Source organism: Caretta caretta, chromosome 2, assembly GCF_965140235.1.
Source record: "Caretta caretta isolate rCarCar2 chromosome 2, rCarCar1.hap1, whole genome shotgun sequence".
Lineage (NCBI taxonomy): Eukaryota > Metazoa > Chordata > Testudines > Cheloniidae > Caretta > Caretta caretta.
In genome coordinates this window covers 83,697,106-83,724,903 of record NC_134207.1, presented here as the reverse complement: position 1 = coordinate 83,724,903, position 27,798 = coordinate 83,697,106, and the positions used below count along the sequence as shown (strand labels likewise).

The 27,798-nt window shown below is 40.7% G+C and overlaps 1 protein-coding gene across 1 annotated transcript in view; it reads left to right on the top strand.

Moving 5' to 3' along the window:
• THOC1 (THO complex subunit 1) overlaps positions 1-27,539 on the top strand; it is a 34,889-nt gene extending 7,350 nt beyond the window's left edge. Inside the window, exons 9-21 of the mRNA XM_048840415.2 lie at positions 500-573; positions 6,185-6,293; positions 8,106-8,237; positions 9,657-9,757; positions 11,319-11,385; positions 11,722-11,772; positions 12,270-12,340; positions 13,854-13,949; positions 14,931-14,996; positions 19,589-19,672; positions 20,271-20,418; positions 21,664-21,742; positions 26,862-27,539. Of these exons, the coding sequence (XP_048696372.1) occupies positions 500-573; positions 6,185-6,293; positions 8,106-8,237; positions 9,657-9,757; positions 11,319-11,385; positions 11,722-11,772; positions 12,270-12,340; positions 13,854-13,949; positions 14,931-14,996; positions 19,589-19,672; positions 20,271-20,418; positions 21,664-21,742; positions 26,862-27,157 (1,374 nt within the window). The 3' untranslated portion in view covers positions 27,158-27,539. The remainder of the gene's footprint in view (positions 1-499; positions 574-6,184; positions 6,294-8,105; positions 8,238-9,656; positions 9,758-11,318; positions 11,386-11,721; positions 11,773-12,269; positions 12,341-13,853; positions 13,950-14,930; positions 14,997-19,588; positions 19,673-20,270; positions 20,419-21,663; positions 21,743-26,861) is intronic.
• The last annotated feature ends 259 nt before the right edge of the window (positions 27,540-27,798 follow it).

The window sequence follows — 27,798 nt, the reverse complement described above, 5'->3', positions numbered from 1 at the left end:
AATTTTTTCAATTTTCCATTTTTGGAGCATATGTTGAGTGTAACTCCCCAAGAGATGGGGAAGGAAGAAGGGAAAAAATAATATAGGCTGCGATTCAGGAAAGCACTTAAGCACATGCTTACGCACCCTTCCTTCATACGGAGGCTGTCCTGGATCAGGCCTGTAGAGGGGAAAGGATTAAAGTGAAGGGGAATTCCCTTTACAAGTCATCACATTTCAAGACCCGTTTAAACTTCCATGTTTACTTAAAATGCGAATTGCAGCACTCGCTACCTTACCTATCGCAACGCTACGTCAGTGTTCTAATAGTTGCTAGTTGAAGACCTGGCTTAAGAATGAACAAACCAAAAACTGTTCAAAGGATGTTTTGTTTTGGTTCCAATGAATAATAAAGGTCTAGGAAACTGGAATAATGAGAATGACCTGCAGATTCAAACGTGTATATGTAGTTTCTACGCTTAGTGTACTTTCTTCCCACCTCTTCCCCCCTTTCTGTCAGCACATAGAGGAGAGAGATGAAGGAATGGAAGTAGAAGAAGGTGAAATGGGAGATGATGAAGCGCCTACAAGTTGGTGAGCTTAAAGTTTAGTTTAGCTTTTAAAATTATGAAGTGAAAGCATGCGGTGGTAGATTGAAAACTGAAGTTTTAGTTTAGAAACTATATTCTTGTATGCTGTATTCAGAATTATTCCTTTCTTTAAACAGTTATGACCTAATGTAAAAAAAAATAGTCCAGTCCAATCTAAGTATTCACATTAATTTTAATTCAATATTGTCTTCAAATAATGAAAGAAGCCACATTTTTGATGTTACCAAAAAATACAGTAACAAGCATTTGATAGTGGTGTTTAACTTAAAAACTGAATACTGTATAAGACAGGCCGTGCCTACACTTACCAGTAGATCAGCACTGCTGTGATCAATGCAGCAGGTGTCGATTTTAGCAAGTCCAGTGATGACCTGCTACGTCAATGGCAGAGTGCTTTTCCCTTGACTCTGGTACTCCAGCTCCCCGAGAAGGGTAAAGTAAATCAGCCGGAGAGCATCACCCATCAACTTCACTGTTATTCACATAGCTGGAGTAGTGTAACTTAGATTGACCTACTGCAATAGTATAGACAAGGCCTCGGATAATAAAACTTCTTCATGGATCCAAATACCAGCCTATCTCATTTAAACAATATTTATCCAAAGTGTTCTTAGGCCAAAATTTTCAAATATGAGTATACAAAGTTTGCCATTTAAATAGATGGCTCTGAAAAATCAAGCCACTTATTTGGTGCCTAACTTCAATAACCCACAACTGACAGTTATTGCCTGTGGGTTTACAGAATGTTCTCAGTTCAGTTAATGTAATTGAAGACTTAAGTTTTTGTTTAAGCCTTTTATTTAATTAAACTAATTACCTTCTAACTTATTACTAATTTTCAAAATACTAAATGAACAGTTAAAAGAAATTCTCTATTTTCTGGCTTGCAACATGGGGGTGCATGAAGAGAGGATAAACTACAAGCTACTTGACTTCTAACTCACATCACCACCTTAATTGTAATTGACAGTGTAATTGGCACTGAGGTTGAAAATCATTCCAGTAAAGTGGCTGAGCAGTTTACCATTGTCCTCGATCAAGAAAATGCTCAATGTAATAGGAAAAAACTTTGTTCCCTGAGGCTTTTATGTTAAAGAAGCTTCTTTCTGATTATCCACATTCCATTTAAGTGGCTTCACCTATCCCAGAGGGAGAGCTGGAGACACTGCAGTGCAAGGCATAATCAACAAGGTGCTTTTTTTTTAGTGGACTTTGTGTCAGCATTCATAGAACAAACTTCTGCTCAGATTATTGATTAAATTCTTAGTGTAATTAGTTTTACAGGTACTAAACAGCATGTTTGTTCTTTTTGCCATACTAAACCACAAATTGGTGTCCTTTGCCATCTTGCTATATTATTAGAGGAGTGGTAAAACAGTGAGGCAGAAGCAGTAAATGTAAGCTTGTAATAGTGCTGCATTCACAGTGGTTGAATCATTAGTGTGAGAGCTGCTGTGCTCTAGGATTTTGTTGCTATGGATTCCAGGTCAGATGAGCCAGATGTAAAGTACATGCAAATAATCAGAAAATATTGCACTGAAACAGTAATAGCAGGATTGATATATCAATATCGTGATCACTTTTTTAAAAAAAATTGTAGTATTGAAGCAGGGGTGGCCAACCTGTGGCTCCAGAGCCACATGCCATTCTTCAGACTTTAATATGCGGCTCCTTGTATAGGCATCGACTCTGGGGCTGGAGCGATAGTCGCCAACTTTCCAATGTGCCGGGGGGTACTCACTGCTCAACCCCTGGCTCTGCCACAGGCCCTGCCCCCACTCCACCCCTTCCTGCCCCCTCTCCTGTGACTGCCATGCCCTCACTCTCTCCCTCCCCCCCCCATCCCTCCCCTCTTGCATGCCACAAAACAGCTGATTGGGAGGGAGGGGGAGGTGCTGATCCGCAGAGGTGCTGGGGCAGGGGAGCTGACGTGGGGCTGCTGACATTTTACTGTGTCTCTTTGGCAATGTACATTGGTAAACTCTGGGTCCTTCTCAGGCTTAGGTTGGCCACCCCTGTATTGAAGGAATGAGAAATACATAGCTTTATAGATTTGCCGCTCTTTGATGTTTGGAAGCGTTACCACTGACATACCCTTCTGAGGAATGAGTCAACGCATACTTAACACCACACTCCCTTAAAGCCAGAAATGTTTGTTGAAGTGGGTCCATTAAGGGACCTTACTGATATAAATATCCTGTCATAAATCATGACCTGAGAGAGACTACAGCAGTTGAGCACATGAAAGCAGAAAGCCTATAAGGAATGAAAGATGGGATGGTCAGCAAGGAAAGCTGCCACTTGGAAGTCAGAAGGCATACGGGAAAAGTGAGAACTGCCAAAAGCCAAGCAGAGTTGGACGTTGAAAAGGAAACTAAAACCAGTAGTAAAGTTCTTTAGCCATATAAATGAAAACAAGGAAAGAAGAAGTGGGGACTGCTAAGCAATGAGGGTGGGGGTGGAGGTTAAAGATAATCTAGGCATAGCCCAGCACCTAAACAAGTACTTCAGCTTTTAATAAGGGTAAGGAGGAGCTTAGGGGTAGTGGCAGGGTGGCTAATAGAAACAAGGATATGGAAGTAGAAATTACTACATCTGAGGTGGAAGTCAAACTCAAACAGCTTAATGGGATCAAATCGGGGTGATTGGATAATTTCCATCCAAGAATATTAAAGGAACTGGCAGATGAAATTGCAAGCTCAGCAGCAAGAATCTGTAAACTAGGGGGGCATACCCTATGAGAAGAGAAGTGCTAATATAGAACCTCTTTTTAAGAAAGGGGTGGGGGGGGGGATGATCTTGGAAACTACAACCCTATTAATTTGATCTCAATTTTATGCAAGAAAAAATTTGGAACAAATTTTGAAAGAGAAAGTAGTTAAGGACATAGAAGTAATTGGGATAAAATTCAGTATAGTTTCACAAAAGGTAAATAGTGTCAGACCAACCTTATCTTTTTCTTTGAGAAGATAATTGATAATTTTTAGACAAAGGAAATGCAGTAAATCTAATCTACCTGGATTTCAGTAAAGCATTTGATATAGTTCCACATGGGAAATTATTAGTTACATTGGAAAAGCTGTAGATAATCTGAGAATTGAAAGGTGGCTAAGGAACTGATTGAAGGAGAGACTACAGCAGGTTCTACTGAAAGGTGAACCGTCAGGCTGGGGTGAGGTTACTGGTGGAGTTTCTCGGGGATCAGTCTTGGGACAATCTTATTTCACACTTTTTTTTTATTCATGACTTTGGCACAAAAAGTGAGGGTGAGCTAATAAAATTTGTGGATGACCCAATGTTGGGAGGTATTGCCAATACAGAGGAGGACTGGCATATCCTACAAGAAGATCTGGATGACCTTAAAAACTGGAGTAATAGAAATGAGATGAAATTTAATAGTGCAAAGTCATGTAGTTAGAGACTGACTACAAGAATTTTTGCTATAAGCTGCGGAACACATCCGTTGGAAGTGACAGAGGAGGAGGAAAAACCTGGTCATCGACTATGAGCCACCAATATGATCCAACTTTGAAAAAGCCTAATGCAATACTAGAATGCCTCAGGCAAGGTTTTCCAGTAGGGATAGAGAAGTGTTACTACCATTATACAAGGCACTGGTGTGATCTCATCTGGAATACTGTGTGCAGTTCTTGCCTCCCATGTTTAAGAAAAGTGAATTCAAACTGGATGAGGTACAGAGAAGGGCTACTAGGATGATCAAAGGAATGGAGAACCTACTTTACAAGAGGAGACTTAGAGCTTGGCTTGTGTAGCTTAACCAAATGAAGGCTCAGGGGAGGTATGATTGCTTTCTATAAATACATTCGGGGGTAAACACCAGGGAGGGAGAAGACTTATTTACAGTAAGGGCCAACGTTGGCACTAGAATAAGTAGATATAAACTGGCCATCGACAAGTTTAGGGTTGAAATTGAGCAAAAGTTTCTAACCATTGGAGGAGTGAATTCTAGAACAGCTTCCCAAGGAGAGCAGTGGGGACAAAAAACCTAACTGGTTTCAAGACTAAGCTTGATAAGTTTATGACTGCCTACAATGACATGTGACCCATCCATGGCCGATAACAAATATCTCCAATGCGTGGAGATGGGACACTAGGTGGGGAGGGCTCTGAATTACTATAGTGAATTCTTTCCCAGGTGTCTGGCTCTTGAGTCTCACCGAAATGTTTAGGGTCTAACTGATCACCATGTTTGAGGTCAAGGGAATTTTCCCCTAGGTCAGATTGTCAGAGTCCCTGTGGGGTTTTCACCTTCCTTTGTAGCAAGGGGAACAGCTGGTTTGAACTACAGTAAATAATGGATTCTCTTGTCTTGGAAGTCCTCAAATCACGATTTAAAGACTTCATAACTTGGAGATTATGGGGCTGTTACAGGAGTGGGTGGGTGAGGTTCTGTGGCCTGCAATATGCAGGAGGTCAGACTAGATGATCATGATGGTCCAATCTGACCTTAAAGTCTGAGTTGGTACTGTTTTTCCTTTTTGTCCACTTGCTCCCCTGTTTTTTTTTTTAACTCAATTTTTTTAAATACCTGTATTGGGTAAATTTCTTTACCCTCTCCTACTCTCATGTTCATGGGAGGAGTGGAACATAGTATGGTCGCCTACATGGTTAATGTGAATACCATTGGAAAAGAGTAATTAACAAGCTACTGTTTCAGCCTATGACTATGTAGCTAGCCACAGGAACAGCTCCTCCTAGAAGCCACTATGTCAGTGGGAAGAGAAGCCAGACAGCTTTCAAATGGCTAATAGCAGCAGGCTCATATTTAAAATGGATGATCTTTAGTCATGTCCCTCCCTGTAGTTATTTCTCCTCTGCCTTGTTTTCCACCTGATATCGGCCCCAAAGGCTAAAAGAGAATCTGTAGGCATAGTTACCGTGATCGTGTGAACGACCATTACAAATCAAACTGGCTAATTTGCATGCACGGTTACTATTGGTGCATGTGAAATCACTGTCTCAGGTGGTGTGTGAGAGCAATTCTAAAATTTGTGCCTAGAAGATGCAGAATCTGAACCTAAAATTGGTGTTTAATTTAAAGGGCCCGTTCAGGAGCCCAGGTAATTGCATAATAAATTGCTACCTGCAACACCCATCTCAAATCCAGTCTCTAGACTCATGTTTCTCTAGCCATTACAAGGTAAAGGCACTGCCCCAGTATGTCTTAATATGTTTTAACGTGGGTTGCCTAAAAGAGGAAAGACAACATACACTGTTTTCAAGCGTCCATAGACTGGCTACAGTATCAGTCATTATTGCATGCTTTGAGGAGAGGAGGCTATACTGCTTCTCTGCCTATGGAAGTGTTGAACTTGGAGAAGGAGTTCAAGAAAAGTGTTCTGATCCTAAAATAACAGCTGAAAATGAACAGGCTGAATGAAACCCTTGTTTTGGCCTGATATTCTGAGTTACTGTCCCTAGGAAGGGCTTACTACTGGCTCTTCATTTTTTTGATTTACAAGAATAGTGGTAGTTTTGTTTTCAGTGATTCTGTATTCATGAAAATGGACCTTTATTTGTTTAGCATATTTATCCCAAACTAGCCAGAGTAAAATAATGATTTGCTTTGTTAGCTCCATTCCAATAGATTACAACCTGTATAGAAAATTCTGGTCGCTTCAGGATTACTTTAGGAATCCTGTGCAGTGCTATGAGAAGATCTCGTGGAAGACATTTCTTAAGGTAATTTGTGCTCCTATATTAAACCTGTTCAGCAATTCACCTTTTGTTCCACAAGTGAAAGTATTGTTTCCAAAGATTAAACTATTCATGATGCTGGAAAGTAGGAGTGCACGAATTCATGCATTATACATTTTGTGCAGAGTTAGACATGCAGTTATTTGTTTGTACACACAGTAGGTCAGGTAAGAAAGCTACATGTATATATGATTTCCTGGCATTTATAGAAATGCTGATGTGTTCCAACAATATCAGAAGCCGTTTTTCTTCTGTTAATAGCAAAAAACCAGAACTTGTTTTTTTTTCCTAGATAAGAAAAAAAACATTTGCTTTAGGCTTAAATCTTGCAAATGAATCCAGGGAAGTGTGCCTTTTTGGAGTCCTGTTGATGCCAGTGGGATTTTGTGCAAGATAATGTTCTGCTTAGGCAGGTCCTTTTAGAGTCCCTGTAGAGTCAGGACTTTATGTTGTGATTTGAAGCTGCCATATACACATAGTAGCTCATTGTACCAGTTGGATAGTGAATAACAATGTTTCAGTTTTGCCAGCTGTGTAGATATGAGTATGATTAGTAAATATAATTGCTAAACTGTTTCTGTAATAGATGATGGCTTATCATTTGTCTTAAAATTCTACCTTTTGTTACTCAGTAGAACGAAAACTTTCTTATTTCAAACCACTTGCTATATGTGCTACTGGTAAAATGCTTGATCTCATGAGCAGATTTTATTTTTAAAGTTACATCTTGGTTAAGGTTTTAAAACATTCTTCACTTTTTAAAATCTCTGTAAAAGAAGAAAAAATTATTTTGGGGTACCAAGAATGACAGGACTTAACCAAGCCAAATTTGGAAATTCTCACAAAGGTTCTCCATGAAAATGAATGGTCATTAGCATAATTTTTTAAAGTATATTTTAAATTAATTTCTAAAAGTAAAAACTTAAGTTTAACTATTAGTACCTGCTCTAGCATGTGCAAATGGAAGTGCGATGGTGCCTGAATATAGCACTAAAACCATTATGGGGAAAGCTTTTACACACACTGATTAAACAGGAAAGCACTAAATGTGTATCTTAAAAATAGAGTTCAAATCACTTTCACTTTATGGATTAAATTGTGTCAAATGTACTCTGTGCATTTTTTCTTTTGAAAAACTAAGTGATTCAGAAGTATTGAAGCTTTGAAACAAGTGCTTTCTGGGAAGTGAGTAGCCCAAAATGGCTAGACAAATTATAGGATGGTGAAAATTTCATGTGGCTTTTTTCAAGATTTAAGTGTCTGTCAGTTTCCCTGACACTTTCATGCTCACACACCCTCTCCTTTGGTATGACTGTGAGCAAGACCTTTCAGGCCAAAGTTTTTTGTGTGTGTGTGAGAGGAAACGTTAGAAAATGGGGCAGGGAGACAGGAACAATATAGGACTTAAAACTGAACTTGTCTTGCAACTTAAACTGTAGGGAGCCATAGCCATAGTTTCAGTAATACCAGTCAGCTTCCTTTTTCGCACATTGTAAATTATTTAAGTTTTCAGTAATTTCCACTTAACGCTTGAAGGACAACATATTCATACTTTTGTCTTGAATTATTCAAGAAGCTAACGGTCAAGTTTACCTGTGCAAAATTCATTCTTCATCAGACTTTTAAGTGGATAACTTTTATGTTTTGGCTAACACTGCACACAGATGTTCCTCCTGATTGTGAATAGCAAACTTATAAATTATATTTACTAGCTCAAAACCTTCTAGGATTGGTCTTGTTTTTCTAATTAAAAAATGTATAGCTGGTATTTTCACGTAAGTACCATTTGCTTTACAGTACTCCGAAGAAGTTTTGGCTGTTTTTAAAAGCTACAAATTGGATGACACGCAGGCCTCCAGAAAAAAGTTGGAAGAACTAAAAACAGGGGGAGAACATGTCTACTTTGCAAAGTTCTTAACTAGTGAAAAGGTATTGTACCTGACCTCTTTTTGTATAGAGAAGGAAAAGCTTGGATACCGATAAAAGTTGGTACAATTGCAATTGTACCATCTGACCTATATTGTTCCATAATATTACAATTTAGAAGGAAAACGAGCAAAAGTAAATATTTACAATCTGCTTTTTTCTTATCACATACAACTGAACTTTCAACACTTAAAATGAGCATACAGTTGTTTTACCTGCACTTTCTGCTTTATTGTATCATAATTTGAGGAAATTATTGCAAATCTTTTAGTGTTGTAGTAATGTGCATAGAATGCAAAGAATTATGTACTTTATGGCAATTGCATGATTTTAAGTTGATAAATACTAAAATATCTACCCTTTGAAATAATATACATCATTTAACTTTGAAAGAATTCATGTGGTACCAAAGTTACCTTTTTTGTTTTGAGCTGTTGCTTCTTCTTCTCTTCTCCCGCAACCCCCCTGCCCCCCCACCCTTGAGTTTCCTTAGCCATCTTGTATAGTGGAGCATAAAACTGTTCCATTGCTATTACTTTAGACAATGAAAAGTGGGTGCAGAGACTAGTGTTGCCAATACCTTTTCACAGAGCCCAAGTATACGTAGTGTCTAACACATCATAAGCCCCTTTTGCACAGTCAAGGGAACTGTCAAAGTTTAATCTTTTACTTAACTTGTCATGTAGCAGTAATACTGCTTGGGAGCCAAGCGCTGGACCACCTCAGTAGGAAGTTTTGCTGGGAGAAATTGAATTTGGTAGTAAAAACTAAATGTGTTTTGTAAAATCTGTGCTGCAACACAAATGTTGCATGGGAAAGAAGTGTTCAGAGCCCTTTTTTAGTTAATTTTAAACTTTTAATTATGCAGGGTAATAGCTTTTCAGGGTTGCAAATGTATGCTGGTAAAGGGAAAAATAGTTTTACATCTGTGAGCGCATTTGTGGTGGGTGTCCAAATCCTTGCACGCTTGAAGTGGATGATGCCTCGGGTAGAATGCTGTAAAACTGGCCTGTGTAACAGTATAAAACCTTTGTAATGGATTCAAGGAACCATGAGTTGCCCATATACACCATTCTTCATGCTTTTATCTTTTCTTAACAGATATCACATTAATATATTGCCCAAGACATCAAAGTTGGTGTCTTAGTAGAGAAGGCATTCCAATAAAAGTGAGGCAGAATGATACATAATACATTTTGAAGATCATTAAGATGAATTGCCACTTATGGACAATCTCGACTACAGATTTCACTATATTTGAATAACTTCAGATTTATGTAGGCTAAGTTGAGACTGCTCCTATCAAATACATACAGGCTTTCCATTTGAAAGCTTGAAGATGATCTGAAAATATATTGGATCAGATGAATCATGTATAGTTGGTATGGGGTTTTTTAACCTAGCTTTTTTGGGTTTTTTTAGCTAATGGATTTACAGCTGAGCGACAGTAACTTCCGCCGTCACATCTTGCTACAGTATCTAATACTATTTCAGTATCTAAAGGGACAAGTCAAATTTAAAAGGTAAGTTGAGAATGTTTGTCTTTTTGCGGGAGTTTGGGTTTATAAGTACAAGCAGACTAATGCATTTTTAAAAGAGACACCAAATTTGCTGTCCTTTTAATGGAAAATCTTCTGTAAAATTTAGGAAGAGATCTGATAATGGGATTTGGGCTGTCTGAGAGATCTGACAGTGAGGAACATCTGGTTGAAGGATCTGGCCCTTTGTATGCTAAAGGGGTGTGTGTGTGTGTCCAAAATACCAGCAGCAGTGGTTATGGTCATTTAGGATTATAAAAAAAAAAGTGACATGACGGAGTTTTCTTATGTTGCTAAATACTCTAATTTTGTATTAGAGTACAACTTTCTAAATTTAAAACAATGTTTGCAATTTCCAGACTTACCCCACTAATACATTTAGATCATTCATTTCTTGTGCTGTGTACATATGATTTGCCTACTGAGTTTATTATAATTAAGGTTAAGATTTTGGCATGAGGATTTTTATTAAAATTCACGGGCAGAACATGGGCAATAAATCATGGAAGTCAGAGCCCCGCTGGTTGCAGGGGGCTGAAATGGAATTCAGACTCCATGACCTTTGTGACCAAATCGTATCCTTAATTACAATTAATCATACTTACCTCTTATTATGGTGCTTCTAGTTAGCACATCTCTGAGCACTTTATAAAGGAGGTCAGTATTATTATCTCCATTTGACAGAGAGGAGGAAGTGATGTGCCCAAGCTCTCCCAGCAGGGTAGTGACATAGGCAGGAATAGAATGCAGGTCTCCCAAGTCCCACCCCAGTGTCCTACCCACTGGGCAAAACTGCCCTACAATCCAATTTGGGCACAAATACTAACTTTATTCTCCTGTCTACATAAATATTCATTAGGCTAGTGTAGACCAACCTGGAATGAAATAGGAATGTGACAGCATAAAATTTCATATAGCTATTGTAAGATAATACTGATTTTCTAAAAGAGCTAACAAATTTCACATTTCCTCTAACTAGAGGGCTCCTTGCAGAAATCTTTCTTCCATAAGTTGACTAGCCATAACCATGTTTATATTTACTTTTGAACATAGCTAGTGCCTCACAAAAAAGATGAATTTTTACATACTATGTTGTTACTGAAGGGTTTGATTCAGGCTTTGTATTCCTAGGGATCCTCTTTACAAATGGACTTTTTTCTTTCACCAGTGAAAACTCAAAAATAGAATTTAAAGTTAATTTTCAGTTTGTAAAAATAACTCATCTTTTGTAAATGAACCAAGTCACAGATCTTGTTAATAGTTCACGTCTCCCTTCCCCTCTTACCTGCCACTCTTGTTGAGATTCTAGATGCATAAAGAAAGCAATGTCCTTTGTTTCATGAAGCCTACCGAATAGGCTGAAGTTATTGTTTGAGATGAATGTGCATTTTCTACTGTAGTTCATTGCTTACTGTTCCTAGATTCATTGGTTCTTTTCAAACACTACTGGCTAACTGCAAACTTCCTCACATATAGAAAATTTTGAATATACAGCATCTCATGTGCCAGCCTGTTTTTACTCGGTGCTTTTTCCCCCCATCCACAGTTCAAACTACGTTCTAACTGATGAACAGTCCCTCTGGATTGAAGATACTACAAAACTGGTTTACCAGGTCAGTACAGTAGAGAACAAACAATGCATGCTCCAACTCTTTTCTTGTAACTCCAAGGAACTCTCTGAATTGGCTTCCTTACTCCATTTGCTGTTTTTGTATTATCAGTTTTTAATAATTCAACACAGCTGTACTGTGGAAATTTAGCTATGTTGTCTTCCTAAATGTGAAAAAACACTAGAAATCTTGGAAAAATACCAGAAAGGCAGATAAATGGCGTTTCTTATCCATGAAGTGCTTACCACAGTTTTTAGTTGTTTACCTTCTTTCAAATGTTCTGCTACAAATTATATTGCCAAAGGTTAATACTAATCATATGATTTCTTCCAATTGCAGCTTCTTTCAGAAAACCCCCCAGATGGGGAAAGATTCTCAAAAATGGTAGAGGTAAGTATTTAAAAAAAAAAAGACCTATACTAAATTGTAATTTTATCTAAACAGAATCAAAATAGGCTCTAAAAGAATGCCATTGATCTGATATCTATATAGTCAGTTTTTAAGGTATGAAGTAAAAGTTTCAGGTGCCATAACCAGCACCAATTCCCTCATTGATATTTTTTATGCAGTCACATTTTCATATTTCTTTAAAATGCTTTTCTCTCTCCTGTTGCTGTGGGGGGAAAATATGCACGCACGAACATACACGTGTATAACCAAGCTCCCTTTTTATATTTTGTATAAGAGAAATGGTGTGACTGATTTCTTAGTGCATTTTACAGCGCTTTGTGGGCAAACCTACTAAAAAACAGACTTTTTTTCCCTCTGATCTTTTGCTTGGCATTCTCAGGTGTTTCTAATAGTAGTGAGTTAAAAAATGTAGGCACTGTTTTGGAAGGTGACTGTGTCCTTTAATGGTGTTAGGTGTCTATTTACTTATTTTTCAGCATATATTAAACACTGAAGAAAACTGGAACACCTGGAAAAATGAAGGCTGCCCAAGTTTTGTGAAAGAAAGGTAAGTGTACTAGTAAAATAGTAAATTCCCTTTTATAATTAGCTTGAAATGACCGTTCCACTCAAGTATGTGTACTTACGTTTATGCATTTAGTGACTTAGCAGGTAATTTTGCTAAAACAGAATAGTTGGGTATCACACCTGAGAGTATGTTGATGCTGCATCTGGAGTTGTGATTTGCAGCTGAAGTAGGCATTCCTATGCTAGTTTTAATGTAGCTAGCACAGCTAAAAGTAGCCATGAACATGGGGACAGAACAGACCATGGCACGGGCTAGCAGTAAGAGTACATACCCAGGGTTCTGTGTGGGCTTGTGCGGCCCATGCTGAAGCTCGTGTCTTCTCTGCTATGTTTAGTCGTGTTAGCTACATTAAAGCTGGTGCGGGAGTGCCCACTTCAACTGAAAGTGTGATTGCAGTTCGAGTATAGACATACCATGTGTGTGTTGATGGCAGTTAGGTCTCTGGTGTAAAAATCTTAGGAACCCATCGTGCCCCTGTACTCCCAAGTACATTGGGGGCTCTGCACATGTGGATTTTCCTCTCCTGTGCAGGAGGAGGAGGCTCAGCTGCCTCCATGGCAGCGTGTTTTTCCTCTGGACGCTACCAAGGACTCTGTGATTGGAGAGTGGGAGACTGATGGAGTGTCATGTGCTTCCCCACCTCCTGCACTTAGCAGAGCTCAGAATGAAAAAGTAAGATAGCTCAAGCTGAAATACTTTCCCATATGACCACATCTTGTGGTGTGGATTCCCAGTAATAGGATCTCTGGCAGTTTGGCTGTAGTGAACATAAAACCTGTACGTCTTTGTTGGAGTGAGGCTGAGCATTTTATGTAATCATGCTTGAATGGACAAATTCCCTCCGGCAGCTGCTCAGTGATGATCAGTGAGTGACCTGAAAGAAAACGTAGTTCGTTGCATACAGCCGGTAAAAGGTCCTCGTGCCATTAGATATAGGCCATGTTAAAAAGTGATAAAATGTCAGGCTAAAAAATGTACTCTCTTAGGCTTTGGGCCACCATCTTATGCTTTCATCCTGGAGCCCTCCTTCCCCCATGGCTGACTGGTATCTTCAGCGGTGAAAAATAGCGGGGTCACCACCTGATATGCTGAGGGGGGAATTTGGTGGAGCCTTCTCTTTGATTCCACCCATTTGCAGAGATAGCAGAAGAGGTGAGGGAAGGGAGGAATTTCTTCCATGGCTTCAGGGGCATTGTGGAGAGGGAATCTGCATCCCCTGGAGGTTGCATGCAGATGACACATACAGTAGGGTAGATCACACATAATATGGACTGCTGGAATAGATGGGAATTATTTCTTATTGACAAATTCTGAGATGTGTCGTCAGTTATCTCATGAATCTGAGGTGTAATATGGTATAGGTCCCCAAAAATCCTAATAGCTAATCTTTCCTGTGGAAATTTTGTGTTGAAAGTCAGCTAGAAGCTATTGTCCTCATTTTGGATCTCCAAATACTATTATTTTGACATTGAAAAAAGTGTTTTTTACTTAGACCATCAGATTCCAAGCCAACAAGACTTGTGAGAAAGAGGCCAGCTCCAGAGGATTTCCTAGGGAAAGGACCAAACAAAAAAATTCTCATGGGGAAGTACGTTAATTTTTCTTTGCCCCAGTTCGTTGTTTGTATTGATGACTTGGTGATAAAAGTATGAAATTTTGAGAATGAGCTAAACTACTGAAATATCTCTTCAGAGTATAGCAGTGTCTTCTAATTCCTTATTTCATGCCTCCTTTTAATCACCTCCTTCTGAAGCTGATCATGTTCACCACTTGTATCTCTCTCTCATCTTTGACCGTTTTTCTAGGCCACTTGTTGAATCACCTTTCCCTCTTCTGCCTTAAATCTTCCCTTAAGATACATTTTCTACAAAAGCATATGCACGCTGATCTTTGCAGCACTCCAAGAATCCTTCCCCCCTGCCCCTTGTGTATCTGTCATGTACCAGTGTGTTATGTCTGTTTTTAATGTGACTAAATTATAAACATTTTGGGGACACTGGCTCTTTGTCAGTGCATCCCTAAACATGATGATGTCATGTTCTGCTTGCTGCCTTACTTATTATGTGATGTACTGATTACATTTAACTGTTCTTGGGTGGAGGAGTGAGAAATTCTCCTTTCCATTGTATCTGTTCACCTAACCTCCAAGCTGGGAGAGGCAAGGTTCAACCTTCTGTTGAACTCCAAACCCCTCCTGTTGATTTGATTTGTCAGAAAGTCCCCTCTGAGCTAGAAAGTGGTACTTTGCTCTATCACAAACATGACAGGGTCAAGCTTTTCTAACTTGGGAAGTAAAATTCTTTTTATTCTTTCTGATCCCAAATCCCCAGGGCAGCATGTTGCACATATGTTAAGAATGTAACTAGCCTAATGGCCAGCACAGACCACAAAGTCAGTCATTGACATTATAAACCCAGAACATATCAATTCTATGCACATCTCATAACTGACATGATTTGTTATAAGGGTCTTTTAGATGAGCAGTATGGTAGGAATTTTCTTGCACCTTTTCTTTTAGTGAATGATTGATGTGCAGTTTTAACACACAATTTTGTATTCCTGTTTGCAGTGAGGAGCTAACTCGGCTTTGGAATTTATGTCCGGACAACATGGAAGCTTGTAAATCTGAGACTAGGTAAGCAGGAAAAGTACTTCATTACCTACAAGCTAACTTCCTGCACTGTGACTATACAAGATTTAAAATAATCGAAGAAACTAACAGTTTAATAAAATTATTTATACGGTCAACAATTCTGTTCACCTTTTTTTTTAAAGTAAAATTCTAACTAAAGGCCACAGTCTGCAGCCCTCACTCTCACTGAATAGTGCATGCTCATGCAGGTAGTCCCATTGCTCTTAATAATTCTGGGAACAGTGGTTGCTACTCACAGCAGGCGAGGGTTGCAGAATCTGGTTTGAAATGTTTAAGCTGTATTAAAAGTGTAATTCTTGAGGGAAATAAAATGAGATGGTGGGTATGTGTTAACATGTACGTATGTAGCATTACTTGAGGTGTGAAGCTGACTACTAGTTCTGGTGCTAGGAATAGATCTGTTGCCAGTGATTTCTGTCATTTAACACACCCACTGTGCTAAGGCAATGACCGTAAAATGCACTCTTCAGTTACTCCTTACAATTGTGCCCTTGTCAAGGCCCCATGTACTGTGCAATTATAAGGTTCTACACTTGACCACATAATTGTCTTTGCTAACATTGCTACATTAATCCATTTTTGTGCAGCATCAGTGGTTGGCCAGGGAGCATGGAGATTGGATGGGGCAGCTGAGTGGTAGGCAGTAGCTGAGGAGGCCAAAAGAAACACAAGGAAAGATGCTTGTGCTGCTCCACTGGAACTTTGCAGAGTCTCTGCTTTCACAGATTGTAGGAGCTCTGCACAAGAGGTGCTTTCTTTAGCTCTGAGGCTTCTAATATGTGCTAGAGGGAGCCTCGGAATCTCTGCCATGCTTGCTTGGCTGGGGAGGCTGAAGTAGGTTAGTCCTCTGTGTACCAGAAAAGTGCTGCAGATAGAGGGGTGCTTAAAAAACCCAACCTCTTACTCCACATGCATCAGTACATGGAGTTGAGACCTTCTCTCCCCCCCCCGCCCCAACCCAAAAACCTGAAACAATGGAGGTATGATAAGCCATTTAGCATTTATTTTATAATGACGGGGGAGTGGTTGAGAAGAAGGATGATTGAATGGTTAAGGCACTGGACTGGGACTCTGGGCAAGTCACTTCATCTCTGTGCCTCAGATGCCCATCTGTACAATGGGATAATATCTCCTTTCTCTCACCAGTATTGTCTCTATATATTGGTAAACTCTGTGGGGTGGAGACTAACTTTGACTCTGTACAGTGCCTGGCACAATGGGGCCCAGTCTCAGTTGGGACAAAACCCACTTTTCAAAACAAAACCAGTCAGTTTATCTAGATGTCTTCATGATCCTGTACTACAGCGTGTCCTCCCTGCTTCCTTGTTGCTCCATGATAGCCACCTTTCCAGGCAAAGGTGATATTTCTCTTGAATGGACCGTAGATGAGGACTTGATGCCTGATGAATCTGTCTTCTGCTGTATTTGTGATGCAAGATAATGCACTTATCACAGTACCCTATAGCTGTAACCATACAGCTAAGGGTAGCCTAGAATCCCTCCTTATCTGTAAGGGGTTCAGAAGCTCAAATAACCTGGTTGGTGCCTGACCAAAAGGACCAATGGGGAAAGAAGATCCTTTCAAATCTTGGGATGGGGGGGGGGGAGGCTTTGTTGCGTGTGTTCTTTTGGGAAGCAGAGAAGCATCAGGTCAGAAAACTTTCTCCTATAAACCACCCTAAAAATCTCTCATATTACAAAAATTGTAAGTAAAAGCCAGGCAAGGCGTGTTAGATTATCTTTTGTTTTGCTTGTGAATTTTTCCTTTGCTGGAGGGAGGTTTATTCCTGTTTGTAGTAACTTTGAAACTAAACCTAGAGGAAGTTCTGCTGTGTCTTTGAATCTTTTGTCACTCTGTAAAGTTATTTTCCATCCTGATTTTACAGAGGTGATTTTTACCTTTCTACCTTTTATTTTTTTAAATAAAATCCTTCTTTTAAGAACCTGACTGATTTCTCTATTGTCCTAAGACCCAAGGGTTTGGGTCTGTGATCATTTTTTTAACCAATTGGTTAGGATATTATTCTCAAGCCTCCCCAGGAAAGTGGGATTAAGGGCTTGGGGAGATATTTTGGGGGAATAGGAATGCCAAGTGGTCCTTTCCCTGATTCTTTGTTAAATCACTTGGTGGTGGCAGCGTACCCTCCAAGGGCAAAGAATTTGTGCCTTGTGGAAGTTTTAACCTAAGCTGGTAGAAATAAGTTTAGGGGGTCTTTCATGCGGGTCCCTACATCTGTACCCTAGAGTTCAGAGTGGGGAGGGAACCCTGACAGTCTCTGAAACAGGAACTAAACTATCTTGATGGTTCTGCATATTCTTAGATGCATCAGGTACTTAAGAATCCGGTGGGATTCTGCGCCAACAACTTAAAATTTCTGTGCCAAAAAAATTCATAATCCTGCAAATTTCTGCATATTTTGTCAAAATAACACAATATAATCACACCGGTTTCAATTATTTCGGTAATTTATTTAAACTACAATACAGGAAAAAAGTCACAATAACTATTCAGCATTTCCTAAACACATGAAAGCTAAGTTATAAACACTTGGTAACTAATACCCTGAATTTAAATTACAGGACGCCAAACAGCACAAAAAAACCCCCTAAAAGTAGAATGTCATTTTAAATTGCACAGATTTCCACAAATGACAGTCATACAGTTTTGCTAATCATTGTCCTGGACCTGGCTGAGTACTTTGGGAAGTGATTGATTTTGTTTCTGATTGTCCTGACATTTTAATGACTGCTTGGTAAATGTTTTATTTGCCCTCAGTCTCTTTTTTTTTTTTTTTAATATTTTAAATGGGTAAGTAAAATTAAATCCTGAGATGTAATCTAACCCCATTGTGATAAAAGTGAGAAAGCATATAGGTTTTTTTTTATCTGAGGATTCCCTTACTGTCATTTCATAATAAGGCTCGCTTACATCACTCTAACAATGTAGGGGCCTTACAACTTGCACAGATTTTGTGCTCCTGGGGGAACTGACTGAGAATGGGAACAGTTAACTAACAATAGGAACATTAACAGTGTTATTACACGGTTAAGCTGCTATATTTGTGCTTCAGAGAATGAGATCAATTAACTCAGGCAGGCTGCTACATTTCTGCCTCGAGCCTGCCTGGCGCATGATAAAAAACCTTACCCTTCCACGCCAGGGAGCTGCATTCCCAAGAAAGAGGGACAGAGTCTGTGTCTGTCTGTGTCTCTCTTGTTGGCATGCATGTACATCCAGCCCCACTTTCCTGACAGTGAGGCATGCATGCCCAGCCCCCATCTCTGAGGCTGCTCCAAGCAGATGTGCTGCTGGGAAAGAGGCTTGTGTCCCCCAGCAGATTTTTTTTTGGGGGGGAGGGGGGCGTTTTTCTGCACGGTGGGCACAGAATAATGTGGCCCATATTCTGTCAGGAGTATTAAGTGCAGATTTGAATATCCAGTAGAAGCAGCTGCTGACTATTACAAGAACATATAACAGTGCAGCGAACAAAAGGGTGAATGATAACTACAAGTATTGACTCTTAAATAAAGCTAAGTAATTTTGTGATCCCCTAAATGTTCAGGAGTATGTTGATTTCTTTTTAATTTAAACATACAGTAATTATCTCATGTGCCACATTGCAAGTGGAGAAAAACAAGCAAAGCCATGCTTATTGAAATGCTCAACCAGGAGTGGGATCCATCAGCATGGGAATAACAAATGAAGTATAGTAGAAAAACATCTACAATTTTTTCCTCTAAAATCAGTGGCCAGAAATGAACTGAATGGAAGGGATATATGCAGCCCATATCTAACACTTTGTTCTGAATTGGCAGATGAGGTGGTAAGGACCTGTGCTTTTCCCTGCTCAGTTTCACCTAGGTTGCACAAAACTAACAACCTTTGTTGACTCCTACATCTGCCTGGTCCTTCCTGATATGGTCAGCCATGCTTCCACTCTCTCTCTTCTTCAAGCCTCTCTTTTTAAAACACACTTCTGCCATGAAATCTGTGCATTCTAATCATACCCTCGTAATACTGGTAACTTAAATAATAATTTTACAAAATCCTCAAGACTCGTGCATATTAGTAATCAAAGCGACCATGTAATTGTATTACTGTAACTCTCACCCTCCCACCCAATACGTTCTATATCTCCTTACGTTATACGTTAATTTCGAGTTTGGTTGAGCAGAACACTTAACCACACGAGTAATTGCATCCCTGTACAGTAATGCATTTAAGCATGTGCTCAAGTCCTATTTGAAGTCAGTGCTTTGCTGAATCGGTGCCTTAGACTGTCAGCTCTTCAGAGCAGGGATTCTGTCTGTATAGTCTTCTATGGTGCTGAACTGATAATAGATCATGTTACACCTCTGTTGCATTTAAGTGATGGAGCAGTAGTTCATGTCTTAGCAACATTAGCAATGCATAGGTAAACTTGAGATCTGTCACTTCAGTGCAGTGTCCAAATCAGGATATCTATCGCTGCCTCATAAGGAAGACTGAAGTGTGCATGAATTAATTGGAGGGATAAATAGAGATTAGTCAGAATGAAAATGTGAAGAGTATCAAACTCTGATTTATGTCATAGGGAATATATGCCGACACTGGAGGAGTTCTTTGAAGAGGCTATTGAGCAGGCAGATCCTGAAAACATGGTTGAAAATGAGTATAAGTGAGTAGATTTCATTTTATTCCACTTAATTTGTGTCCCTCTTTTTAACGTTTGCTTGGGTCATTGAAGTACAGTATCTGTTCTCTGGATTATTCTTGTCTCCACAAGTCTGAACTTCTGTCCAGAAGGCTAGTAAGCTTGAACAGCATGACATTAGTTGCAAAATGAGTGACTCTTTTTTTTTCTGTCTTGAACAGATAGGCTTGATAGAATTTTTTTTATGGTTTCGACATATCAGTTTGTTTTTAAAGCATTTTTAAAAATTTTGTCAATTTTAATTTTCAAACTTGTGCAAAATTATGGGTTTTAAGCATTTTTTTTAAAAAAAATTATTTAAGCTTTCACAATTGTGGGAAATTGAGGAGGTCAGGCATTTGGGGGATTAGATAATTATACAATGACAATAGATGTTGAGATTCAAAACATTAAAAGCTTTGTAACCATTAAAACACACATTGTCAACATCGCATATCAAAAGATACAAAGTAAATCTCCTTAAATCAAACACTAATAAGTTCTCTAGTGGTATTTTTCTTTCTTTTGCCTTCCAAACCCTATGTATAAATGAACATGTAACTAACACTACTTGTCTTTATAGGGCTGTGAACAACTCTAATTATGGATGGAGAGCATTAAGATTACTAGCACGCAGAAGTCCCCACTTCTTCCAGCCAACCAATCAACAATTTAAGAGTTTACCAGAATACTTAGAAAACATGGTAATCAAATTAGCAAAGGAGTTGCCTGTAAGTAATATTTCCTGGTATTTAAATCAAATTATGCTAACTGACCTCCTGATAATTTACCATTCTGCAGAATAAGAGACTATGATCATATATATGTTTGGTTTATGTCAAAAGAATTTATATTCATGCGTATGGTTGTGTGCTAAAATAAAAACTGCAAATAAAACTGGTGTTATCCATTAAGACCCTGCTGATGCTAGACTTTGGAACAGAATTGATTTGCTATCATGTGCTTAAAATTTTGGCTTGTTAGAACAACTAATTGTGACACTCCTAAAATATCTGCAGAAACATTCAGCTTTCATGTGTTTTAGGGTCACTTTGTCTTAAGCGTGTTGTTAAAGGTGACCTTAAAAGGAACAAGAGAAATGTTGGGGTTTTGCACTTTTTATATGAAGAAGGCCTGAAAGGTTGGGTGGGATTTTTTGTTTTTAAATCTCTTTTTTTTTACCCCTTAGAAATATCAGGATTGTCTGTCTCTCTTGATTGTGGTGTTCGTCATCAGTCTTGGAGGATCCATATTTGTGTTTGCGAGCTTTCTTATCCCTAACCTGAAGATGTGGGGAGAGAGGGAACTCAATTCTTAATAAAAAGCTTTTTTTCAGCATGTTCAGTCATTTGATTTAACTAGTTGTTACAGTTTTTTAATGCTCAGTAAAACATTCTTTTCAATCATGTTTCACTTGGCATAATTACTGTCATCCAACTAGTTGTCTAGTCATCTGTCGGGTCCTACAGCAAAAAAACGTAGTAGAGAAGACCTGAATTTCAAATGCTGAACAAACAGGAACCTTTTTTTAATCCTCTTAAGCTTTTTATCCATCATAAAGGAGCAAAGAAGGCCATAAGCGCAATATTTTTTCTATTGAATGCCACCATCAGCTAATGAACGGAAAAATGGGTGGGGGAGTGGGGAACAGGGTTTGGAAAAAAAAATAAGCACTGAATATCCTGTAGTATCACAGATCATAGTGGAATGATTAGTTTTCCCTAAAGTGAGCAAGTTCCATGTAAACTTTTGTTTTCTTGAAAAAAGCAGGAGAGTCTCCTGTGACCAGGTCAGTAGTATTTTGTTGTTGTTGTTGTTAGGGTTTTGGTTACAGGAGGATAATGTGGGTTTTTTTGGTACACAAATGTCTTGTCAAATTGTCTATTTTAGCAGGGATGTGAGGGACCATCACACAGCTATAACCTTTCTTTTTAAACACAAAAGCCATCAAGTGATATTCAATTCTCTCATTATAGCCTCCTTCTGAAGAAATAAAAACAGGAGAGGATGAAGATGAGGAAGATAATGATGCTTTATTAAAGGAAAACAATGAAAGTAAGATTTACATGTTTCTGTTTTTTTCAGTTTCACTCTTGATCCATATTTAGAAGATGGTTTTTTATCATACTTTCTCCCCAAGGTCATCTGTCCTGTTTCACCTTCTGCTTCTGACCTGTCAACATTTGGCACCAGTGCTCATATTGAAAGTAACAAGCAGCACCATATCCGGTCCCACAAAGCTAGCAGTTTCTTGGATATCTTCAACCCATACATCACTGAAAGGTGTTCCATTCCTCAGAGTTGGGTGCAACTTGGACTGTGAACACATAATTAGTAATCTCTCCCAATGTTCCTCTTGAGGAGTGTGTGTTTACTATGTAACTAGATATTGAAAGCCAAAAGTATGGCACAGCTATGTGAAATGCTTTCTCTGAATTCTCGGCCTCTATTGTAACTACAAGTTAAATTGCCTCAGGATAGTGTTTACTTATAGACCCTTAAATCCCTATGCAGTGCTTCCAATAATAATAGTATATAACCTGTCTCCAAGATCGCTGAGATCTTTCTTCATCTTTCTCAAATGCAGAAGTTTCTCTGTGACAGCGAAGGAGCGTTCTTTCTGATAACATTCCGTTCCTTTCCTTTCCATGAATCAGACTTTTCTCATTTGCCTCTTGCCCATAATCCTGGTGCATTCTTACTCTGATCTCTCCTCCCCCATGTGAGTGAATCTGCCTGTCTCCATCCTTATCCTTGCAGTCCTCTCATTCCAGCTTTTCCCTGTGTGGTATTTCACTATCTGAGCTCTCTAGTATCCAGCATGTGGAGTGTGCTGCTGGGAGTTGCATGTGATTTCATTCCCATCCCCAGACACCCCTGCTGGCTGCCCATTCACTTCAGGATCGAATTAAAAACAATCTTTCCTTGGTTTTTAAAACCTTTCATGGTTTTCTGTGTGTGTATCTAGTCCACTACCTTTTTTCATCTAGCACTTGTAGAAGGGAAGAGAGAGAACAATCTTGTTACTCTGGGTGCAAGAGCTTTCTCCTCCTCTTCAGTTTAACAATACCTGGAACAGCCTTCACAGTTCCATTTTGTTGACTTTCCTTCTCCTTTTAAATCTCATCTTAAAGTAAAGATGAGATGGCTGTGCTCTGATGCAGTATATGCATGCTCTGCCTCTGAGCAATAATGGAAGTGTTCTGTTTGCTTTTGTCCCAAGCTGTTCATGGACTTCAATTCCTAACTCTTGATGTAATGGTTTTAGTTTTTTGTGAAATGTCCTATAAATGAGTGTGACTGATAAGCAGTGGAGAAAGTTAGAAAACATTCAGAACATGCCAATTGGCTCTCGAAGCTGTGTGAGGAGAGACACATTGATGCAGAACAGTATCCAACTCCTTGTATAGGTAACTTCATCCATTGCTATGTTTTTTGGAAACGTTATAAACATGGTCAGCAGAGCACATAGATGACAAGCTGTGATATACTACCAGTTTGTAAACTCACTTGCATAATCACACAGCATTTGTCTTCCCAGCAAGACACAAAGGTCGAAGTGTTTTTATCTTGTTGCCAAATGTTTAAGTAAGAAAAAAAGATAATTTACACAATTAAAAACTAACTGCTGTATAATCCAGGGCAGGCTGCACTGTAAGCAGGAAAACTAGAGTTTTCATTCCTGCTGGGAAGCAAATTTTGTTTTTCACAAATTCAGACAAGTTAAACTGGGCTAGCTCTGCTTGATTTAACTAACCTAAACCTTTCCAGATGTAGTGAAATTCCAGTTATGGTTTTAGATTTTAAGACACCTGTCGACCTAGGTATTGAAAATTGCAGTGGCTTGCAAGAATGGACTTCTTACACTCAGCAGTGGAAACAGTTGCTTCTGCTGAACCTAAGAATATAGTAGCTGTACCAGATTGGATTAGTGGTTTAGAAAGCCTCATAGTGGACAGTCTTTCAATAATACACCTATGGGGGGAGTTTATCTTAGACTCAGGCATTGATCGGATTATGTAAAATTGATGGCTGACAGTTTTTGAGTAGAGTTTAAAGGACTGTTTCAGAGCATAAATACAAAATAAGATGCTTAGCTGAAATGTGTAAAACAGCCAGAGTCTGTTTATAAATACAGTAAAACCTCAAAGGTACAAACACCAGAGTTACGGACTTACCAGTCAACCGGACACCAATCAGGCAGCAGTGCAGACTTCTTTTTTTTGGAGAAAAGAAAGGGGGGGGGGCAAATTCTGTCCTGCCTCATGGCTTTAGCCACAGGGGGTTGGGGGTGTGATACAGCATGGCCAGAAGGCAGCTGGGGAGTGATATAGGAGAGAGATGTAAGTCCCAGGATGAGGAGAAGCCTTTTTCCCTGTAGAGGGAAGAAAGGTTTCTGTAGATTAATTAAAAGCACCTGAAGCCAATTAGAGCATCTGAAGCTAGTCATCTGATAAAAACCACCTACTTCAATCAGCCAGGGGAAGGAGTTGGAGCAGAGTGGTTTGGAGTTGGAGCAGGAGTGCAGTTTGGAGGAGTTGAAGTAGAGGAGAATTTGGAGAAGTGCCATGGCTGGCTAGAAGACCAAGACCCTAGGTAAAGAGACACCTGGCTTGTGCAGAGAGAGGGCAGGAAGGCTGACGGGCTGAAGAACAGGAGAGGGAAGTAGCCTGGGGAAGGAAGCACTAGTTCGAGTGGTTTACCACTATCCCTCGGGCCCCTGGGTTAACCAAAACCATCCCATCCCCAAGATGGACAACGTGGTCAAGACTCTAATACAAGCCACTGCGACCCAGCAGGAGGCTACCCGAATCCAAGCCCAATAGGAGCGACTCGGGTGCAGCAGGAGACTAATCGGCTGTTGATGAATCAGGCTGCCCAGGACAGAGCTCTGCTATGGGAGCTGGCAAACCAGATGAAGGCCCTTATGGAGCGGAACTACAGTTGCGACGGAACCTGGACTATACGGGCCAGCAACTGCCTACAGAAAATGTAATGGGAGGATGATGTAGAGGCGTACCTCCTGGCATTTGAGAGGAGAACCTTGCGGGAGGCCTGGCCCCTAGATCAGTGGTCTGGTATCCTCACCCTGTTCCTGTGTGGAGAGGCCCAGAAGGTAGTCTACGATATGGCTGCAGAGACTGCGTAGGATTACCCCCAGCTGAAGGCAGAGATGCTGGCCAGATCCGGAGTAACCATGGCGTTGCAAGCCCAGAGGTTTCATGAATGGCAGTATACAGAGGACAAGACACCCCGATCGCAATTGTTTGACCTGATCCACCTGACCCGGAAAGGGCTGCACCCTGAGGCCCTCAGTTCTGAAAAAATGATGGAGCTCCTGGTACTGGACTAGTATATGAGGGGGGCTACCACCAGGCCTCCGGTCTTGGGTTGGCCAGAATGACCCCTCTACCTGCATTGAGTTGGTCTTCCTCGTGGAAAGACAGCTGGCAGCCCTCAAACTGTTCCAGACCCCAGGGGGTGAGACACAGCAAACCAGGAAGACAGCCCGAAACCCAAGATTGTCGAGAACTACAGAAGAACCATAACTGGGAGGAAAGACACTGAGGAATGGCCCAAGTCCAAGAAGGGACCTGGGGGTTTGGGAAGAGGGGGCTAGGGGGCGGACCAAATAGCCCCAGGCAGAGGGCGGCAACCAGGATAAGGGGACGGTGTTACGAGTGTGGGGAATTAGGGCATATAGCAGCCCAATGCCCCAACAGGGAAGAGCCTATGTAGTGCAATCTGGGGGATCCTGGGGAACAATGTGGCCTAATCGGCCTGGTAGGGGTTGCAATGACCTCACTTGGGTATACAAGGTCAGTAAAGATGAATGGTATTGCGACCTTAGCATTAGTAGATTCCGGGAGTGCTGTCACACTGGTCTTGGAAGCTGGTGGGGCAAGACCAACTAACCTGGGCCAAAACCATAGGGATAACGTGTGTTCATGGCACCATAAATTTCTACCGCACAATCCCAGTACAGATTGAGATCTAGGGAAACACTACCAGGGTAACTGCAGGAATGGTCCCTAGGCTCCCCTACCCGGTCCTAATTGGTAGGGACTTCGCCGGGTTTGAGAACTTACACCCCCCAGTAGAGCCAGGGGAGGGTAGCAACCCTGGGGCTGAGACGGAGGCACCTACAGATAGCCTCATCCGAATTTTTGCTCAATTTGCCCCAGAGCTATTTTCATCCCCTGGGAAACCCCAGAATTCTAGGTGGGAAGAGAGAGCAGATAAAAGGCTAGGGTCCAGCAGTTTAGAATAGTTGAAGTAGAGGAGAGTTTGGAGAAGGCTAGAAGACTAAGACCTAGGTAAAGAGACACCCGGCTCGTGCAGAGAGAGAGGGCAGGAAGCCCCACAAGCTGAAGAACAGGAGAGGGAAGTAGCCGAGGGGAAGGAAACACTAGTTAAAGTGGTTTACCACTATCCCTAGGGCCCCTGGGCTGGGACCCGGAGTAGAGGGCAGGCCCGGGTCCCTCCTGCTCCACTACCTTTCTCTGGGTTACTAGTGGGACAGTAGATACCCTAGTTCAGGGGCAGGAAACTGTACCCTGAAACTCACCCATCCCTGCCACAAGAAGAGGAAGCGCGGAACCCATCATAATCGTCCTGGCAATTTGCCACAGGGGCTAGGGGCTTCTGACCCTTGGGAGCACTGGGACTCGGGGCTTTAGACCAAGAAGGGTGGGGGGGAGGTGGTGTGGTGCTGGGGCTTGGGGCTTCAGCCCCACGGCTCTGTTCCCAGTGCCAAGGCTTGGGGCTTTAGCTATGAGGGGAATACTGGTTTCAGTGCTCCCTCTGTAGCCAAGGTCACCACCTGCTGAAGCCAAAAGCAGCCCCAGCACCCCCCACAAGGCTGAAACCGGAAGTCTGAGCACTCCCTCCCGCCAAATCTAAAGCACTGAGCCCCAGTCCTCCCCTGGAGTAGAAGCCTGAGCCCCCTGCCAGAGCCCTGGCACTCCGAGGGTCAGAAGCCCTGTGCCCCCCAATCTCTTCCCCCACACGCGCACACACTGCCCCGAGCCTGAACCCCTAGCCCCCCATGTGGCTGAAATCCATAACTCTGAGGTTCTACTGTAATAGGTTTAAAACTTAGCAGATCACAAGGATTGTGGAGTGCTGCATCATCCTGAGGGTATAACCTTACTCTTTCTGTGTGTGTGTTCAGGTCCAGATGTACGACGAGACAAACCCGTGACAGGGGAACAAATTGAATCGTTTGCTAACAAGCTTGGAGAACAGTGGAAGACTCTGGCCCCCTACTTGGAAATGAAGGACTCTGATATAAGACAGATTGAGTCAGATAGTGAGGATGTGAAGATGAGAGCGAAGCAGCTGCTGGTTGCCTGGCAGGATCAAGAGGGGATACATGCAACACCTGAGAATCTGATTACTGCAGTGAACAAAGCTGGATTAAGTGACCTTGCAGAAAGCCTAACTAATGACACTGAAAACAGTAGTTAATTTATTTCAGATTGCAACTTTTTTATTAAAACAATTTGTGATTATTGTTGCTAGGTAACAGATCTAACATTTTGATAGGCCAGCTTTATGTTTAGTAAACAAATAAAACCTTTCTATAATATTTAGTTTTCTAGAGTTCCCGAGAAGGATTAGTAACAGTGATCCAGAAATAGCAACCCAGGCATCATCCTTAAATTATGAAAATGTAAGAGGGGAGAGCCAAGGTTCAGTGGAGTTTTCTGAGACACACACATGGTAATAGTTTAACAGCTTGCTGTTTTTAGACCATGTTTTGCTGACAAGCGTGTCGAAGGTCTGTGTGTAATGTGCACTATCTTTGTACTTGCTTACATGTAACTCAGGTTAAATATGTGTAAAATGACATGATTCCTAATTAATTTGGTTGGACATGCAAATGTTGGGGTGGAATTGTATGCAGGCCTCTGGCTTCCCTTCTTGAAAACTTGACTGTCAATGTTGACTCAAGTCAAGTTAGGGGGGGAAAAAAGTGTTGCTAATACTCCAGTGGGTGGTATTCTCCCTGCTGAGGGAAGTTGGTTGAACTGCTAAATCAGCAGTGAAGCAGTGTCCTGTTCTTTTCCAGTGCTCTTTGGATTAGGCATATATTTGAGGTATTAACT